Consider the following 5,657-nt stretch of genomic DNA (forward strand, 5'->3'; position numbering starts at 1 on the left):
GGGCCCAGCTCCGGCATTGCTCAGCCTCGCTGCCCTGCCAGATGTTTTTTCTCCCCTCCGTGCTCCCTGGGCTCCCCGGGCAGGGGGACGAGGCCAGGAGGGGAGGACGGGGCTCCCCGTGCCCGTGCCTCCACGGGGGCTTCTCCCACATCCCCCGCAATCCACGTGGGACCAGCTGCCTCCTTCCCCAGCCTTCTCTGGGGGGCTGCTGCTCTCCTCGGGGCTGCATCGCATCCCTCCGGAGCCACAGGGACGGATGCGGGGCACGGGGGTGCCGGGGGGGCACTGCGGGGGCGCAAGGTTCTGGCTCTCTGCGACCTCCTGGGGTTGTCCCGGAGCAGGAGGACGCGAGGAGGAGGCTCGGAGCTGAGCGGGGAGGCAGGGGGGAGAGGCCGGGCAGGCCCCGCGCCAGGCTGCAGTGGGTTTCGACAGCGGCTCTGCAATGCTTTATCCCAGCTGGGAGCAGGGAGCGGAGCCCGGAGCGGCCGGAGGAGATCCATGCAAACCACTTCCAGATGCACGGCAGGGAGGAGCTGGGGGCTGGGGGGGGGGGGGCATCTGCAGCCGGAGGGCTTGGGGTTGCGGGATGCCAGCCGGGATGCAGAGCTGGCGGGGGGCATCCTTTGGGGGCTGGGGGTCCCTCTCCTTGCGCTGCAGCCGGGGCGAGGAGGCACAAAGCAGCCCCTTGTCCCGTGCCGTGCCACCACCCGGGCACGGGCCGAGGGTCCCGGCACTGATCCCGCCGCTCCCTGCCCTCCCTGATCGCAGAGGGCGCAGCGGGTGAGCGCTCGGCATTTTTGGCACGCCCCGAGCAGCCTTCATCAGCCTCCTCCTCTTCCTCGGAGCAGCGCCTTGGGCTGGGGGGCACGGGGCAGCGCCGTTGGCACGGCCCCGGGCACAACCAGCCCCCGGCCGCTGCTCTCCCCTCGGCCGACCTGGAACAAACCCGCTCTGTGCGCGCACAGAGGGGCCTTCAGCTCCCGGCCCCCTCCCCGGCCTCCCCCCGGGGCCATCAATAGGGGGATTGTGCTGAGCAGGGGCACAGCCGGTGGCACGGGGCACGGAACCACCGCCGCTGCTGCCTCTGTCCCCCACGGTGGCCCCGTCCCCCGCAGATCTGGACAGGCTGCTCTCCGACCTGCGCTCCTTCCTGCTCATCCTGGACCGGGAGAGCCTCAGCGCCGCGGCCCAAGCCAAGAAGAAGTCGGTGGCCGAGCTCCTGTGCCGGCTGCAGAGCCCCCCCCCGTGTGAGCGCCGGGGTGGGGGGGGGTATGGGGAGGGGAAGCCGGGGGCACCGGGGAGGGGAGCGGGGCCGTGACTCGGCTCTCCCCCCCCCCCCCCGTAGCAGAGGATGCAGAGTACATGATCATGCGCTGCCTCTCGCCCTCCTCGGGGACCCCCCAGGGCTGGGACAACTCGGGTGAGTCCGACCCGCGCCCCACGTCCCCCTGCATCGTGCACGGCCCCATCTGGGGGTCCCGGATCCTTGCTGCCCCCATGTAATCCTGTCCGTCCCCCCCCCCCCCAGGAACCAGGACGCAGGATGCAAGGGGAAGGAGAGCGTGCGAGTGCCGCCCGGGCAGCACGCAGAGCTCGCACGGTGGGGTACGGATGGGGAGCAAAGGGGGGGGGGCGTGGGGGTCTCCAGGGGGGAGAGGGGGAGCCGGGGGTCGTCCCCATACTACAACCTCACTCCTACGGGGCTGGGGGGGCAGCTCCAGGGAGGGCAGAGCATGAGCCCCCCACCCACCTTTTGGGCACCCACCCGCCTTTTGGGCACCCACCCGCCCCGTGGGCACCCCGGGGCCAAGCAGCACCCTCCCAGCACCCTCCTTCTCCCCAGAGCAAAGCACCGAGCACCTCGCCATCCCCACCGGCCGACGACTCCTACGAAGACACCGAACCCCTCGGACCAGGGGGACGCGGCAGCCCCGGTGAGCACCCGACGCCCCCCCTCCCGCCCCCCCACCCCCACCCCGTGCACCCAGCACCCCGATGAAGCCCCTACCTGGGCTCGCAGGCGGCGCCGACACCGACAGCAGCCACTACGAGTCGTACGGGGAGGACGAGGACGGCGTGCCGGACCGTGCCCAGGACCGTGCCCACTACCTGCGGTGGCCACCGGCCACCGGCCCCCCCCCGGCCGAGCCCCCCGGCCGCCCCGAGGCTCAGCTCTGCGGCTTCCTCTGGAGGAAACGCTGGCTGGGGCGCTGGGCCAAGCAGCTCTTCATCGTCCGCGAGCACGCGCTGCTGGTGCGAGGCACGACGGGGAGGGGGCACGGAGCGAGGGAGGGGGTCCCCCCGTGCCGTGGCCGACCCCTCCGTGCGCCCCCCCCCCCCCCCCCCCCCCAGGGTTTCAGGCGTGCCGCCGACCCGCAGCCGGCGCTGGAGCTGGAGCTGCGGGGCTGCCGCGTCGCCTCCAAGGGCACGGGCAGCAAGAAGCTGCCGCACGCGCTGAAGGTGACGGGGCCGGCGGGCGAGGCGCTGGTCATCGGCTTCCCGAGCCGGCAGCAGGCGGAGGACTGGAGGAAGGTTTGGAGGTGTTGCAGCCTGGCAGAGCTCTGCGCGGGCAGGGTTCGGGGGGCGGCGGTGGAGAAACGGGGGCGCAGCCCTGCTGGGAATGCGCACGAGGTGGGGGGGGGGGGGCCCGGCTTTCCCCAGTTCCCGTCCCATTCCCAGTTCCTCTCCCATCCCCATCCCGTCCCATCCCATCCCAGCTCCCTTCCCGTCCCCGTGTGCGGGTGCAGGGGGCTGCAGCTCCCCCTCTCCCCCCGGCAGGTGATCGAGGAGGTCAGCAGCAACTCCCCCAGCGGGCTGGCGGCCCACAGCCCCCCAGCATCGCCCCCCAGCAGGCTCGGCAGGGTGAGCTGCTCGTTTTCCCCCGGGAAACCGCGTGCACCCCAAAATCCCACCCCCCTGTCCCCATCGGGATGTGCTGGGGGGGGGGGCTGTGCTGTTTCGGGGTGGCGATGGGGGGGCTCAGACCCCATCGGGACGGGGCTCTCCGTGTCTCCATCCTCAGGCCGCCGCGCTCCGGTTCGGCACAAAGGAGGAAGAGGAGGAGGAGGAGGCTGCCCGCAGCCCCAGAGAGGACCCTAAAGGAGGTGAGGTGGCCCCGGGGGTGTCCCCAGGCAGCACCGCGGGGCTCAGGACCATTCTGCTGACCTGACGGGGGGGGGGGGGGGGGGGAGCCCCGGGGCCCTGGCCGTGCGGCTGCGCGGGCGCTGGCAGCGGCTGTGGTGCGCGGTGCGGCAGGGAGCCCTGCGCATGTTCCCCGAGCCCGGGGGTGCTCAGCGCCCCGTCTGCGCCCTGCTGCTGGACGGCTGCGAGGTCACCCCGGGGGTCCCCGCCACCGGCGGCTCCCCCCAGCGCCTCCGCATCCGCATCGCTCAGCGGGGCCGGGAGCTCGCCCTGCTGCAGGTGAGCGGCCCCCTCGGCACCCTGGGGTGCCCAAAAAAGGGGGGGCACCCCCTGCCCACAGCCCCTCTGCCCCACGCCAGACCCATTCGGAGGAGGAGAGGGAGGCTTGGCTGAAAACCCTGCGGGCCAGGGGAGGACGGGAGCCGGCCGCTGACAGCCCCCAGGCGGAGCCCCCCAGGCTGGGAGGTGGCAGCAGCTCTCCTGCTGCGGGGTGAGGAGATGCTGGAGGGGGCACGGGAGGCCCCAACCCTCCTGCTGCTGCTCTGGGGGGGGGGGGAGGGAATTAATTAAGCCCCCCCCCCAACTCCTGCTTGCAGCGGGCTGCTGCTGCGTCGCTTCCCGACCCCCAACGCCTACATGGACGACCCCTCTGGGCATCTCCCGGCCCCCGAGCACGTCTACTCCAACACGGAGCGGCTGCAGCGGCTGGTAACCTCTGCCTAGAGCCCTCGGTCTCCTGCTGTGGGGTCGGGGCGAGGGGGACAGGCCCCCGCTGGCTGCTTGGCCATGAATTTTTTCTTGGGTTTCCTTCTGCAGCAGCAGAGCTTGGACCGAGCCGTGCAAGGGCAGCGCAGGAGACCCGTGTCCGCGCTGCCCGCCGGCGCCTGCAGCAGCACCGTGCCCTCGCAGGCAGGTGAGAAGGGTTTGGACGGGGGAAGCAGCAGGATTTGGCCCTGGCTGGCTTCAAATGCCCTCCGTGGTCCCTCGCCTTGGGGTGCTGGGGCAGCTTGGTGCCGCGCCGTGCTTCCTCCATCCTTCCTCCCCCAGCATCGGCGGCGGCTCACCGGGGCAGGGCTGGCAGCCCACAGCTCCTCGGCAGGGATTTCTCCCCGTCCCAGCGCACCCTGACACTGCCCGAGAGGAAAGGGGCTCGGGATGGTTTGGATTTCCTCATCGGTAGGACCCCGGGGGGCTCCGCTCGGGCACCCAGCCCCAACTGGGGCCGTGGGGTGCCCGTGCCCGGCAGCGCCCCGCTGTCCCCGCAGGGAGGAGAGCGTTCCCCAAGCTGGAGGAGAAGGTTGGGCAGCTGGAGAGGGCTTGCCGCGGGAAGAGCAGGCTGAAGGCCGGCTCCGAGATGAACCTGCTGGCCATCGGCAAGTCTCTGAAGGGCCACATCGCCGCCACCGCCAGCTCGGCTGCCTCCGAGGTGGGGGGACCGCGGGGTGGGGGGGACGGCCGGGCCACGGTGGTGGCCTGTGGGGAGGGCAGGGGCTCCGTGCACTGCTCAGCGGGGGATTTGGGGAGCAGATAGCGCGTTCTCACCTCTCCCAGCTCGGTTTTCCCAGCAGGGCTCCTTCCTCTCCCCGCTCTTGAGGCGCACGGCGTCGGCCAGGAGCGCCCTGAAGCGCTCGCCCTCCGCGGGCGTCGTGGAGAAGGGGAAGGTGCTGCAGCAGAGAAAGGTACGGGGCAGGCAGAGTTAAGGGGATGTGGGCACAACGACGGCACTGGGACCTTCGGGGGGGGGGGTCCAGCAGCCTTGGGGCTGCCCCCCCCCCCCCCGTTTTGGGACCTCGCAGGAGTGGGAGATGAAGTCTGCGAAGTGACCGCGGCACCGGAGCAGCCCCCGCCACGCCGACCCCGCTGCGGGGCCGGGCAGCTGCCAGCACAACGTCGTGCTGCACGTGGATCGTGCAGGACCAGCCAGTTCTTTAGCCACCAGTATCAACGCCACGCGTACACCTACCTGGTTTTGACAGATTTTATATAGATTTATATACACGCACACGTAAACTCGCCGTCCGTGGGCTTGCAGTTTCTCCGGCGCCGGTGCGTTCGGGGCACGGATTTCCCAGCTGCAGCCTCTGCTCTGGGTCTGGTCCAAGCGGTGCCCTCCCCCCCCCAGTTCCTCCTGGGGACCCCCTCTCGCATGGGTGGGCACGGATGCACCCCAGGACGGAGCAACAGGGGGGCCACGGAGCACGGGGGGGCTGCTCGGGGGTCCTTTCCCCGCAGCAGGGCCGGAGGAGCCCTGGGCTCCGCTCAGTGGCTGCAGCTGCGCCAGGCTGCTTGGAGGCAGCTGTGTTTGTCGGGGCTTGTTTTTAATCACAGAAACGTCTTTTTTATTATTATTTTTTTTTTTTTAAGGATTAAATAATCATAAAACTTGGCTTCTCCCGGACTGTGTCACGGGAAGAGGTGAGCCGGGCTGTGCCAGAGGGCTGGCCTGCTGCTGCTCTCCCTGCACAGACGAGCGTGTCACAGCAGGGCTGGGTGTCACCTCCGTGGGGAGTGCATAT

The 5,657-nt window shown here is 70.8% G+C and overlaps 1 protein-coding gene across 1 annotated transcript; it reads left to right on the forward strand.

The window, feature by feature from the left end:
* Nucleotides 1-1,037: 1,037 nt before the first annotated feature.
* LOC118158243 (actin filament-associated protein 1-like 2) lies at nucleotides 1,038-4,820 on the forward strand (the record flags this gene model as incomplete). The annotated part of the gene is made up of 14 exons (XM_035312873.1): nucleotides 1,038-1,247; nucleotides 1,346-1,420; nucleotides 1,529-1,605; nucleotides 1,844-1,934; nucleotides 2,021-2,260; nucleotides 2,353-2,540; nucleotides 2,779-2,862; nucleotides 3,023-3,105; nucleotides 3,198-3,420; nucleotides 3,501-3,631; nucleotides 3,738-3,849; nucleotides 3,958-4,054; nucleotides 4,407-4,567; nucleotides 4,710-4,820. Coding segments are annotated over 14 exons (1,883 nt in total), but the record flags the coding sequence as incomplete, so codon positions are not given.
* Nucleotides 4,821-5,657: the final 837 nt, after the last annotated feature.

The sequence above is a fragment of the Oxyura jamaicensis genome (assembly GCF_011077185.1).
Source record: "Oxyura jamaicensis isolate SHBP4307 breed ruddy duck chromosome 22 unlocalized genomic scaffold, BPBGC_Ojam_1.0 oxy22_random_OJ102621, whole genome shotgun sequence".
Lineage (NCBI taxonomy): Eukaryota > Metazoa > Chordata > Aves > Anseriformes > Anatidae > Oxyura > Oxyura jamaicensis.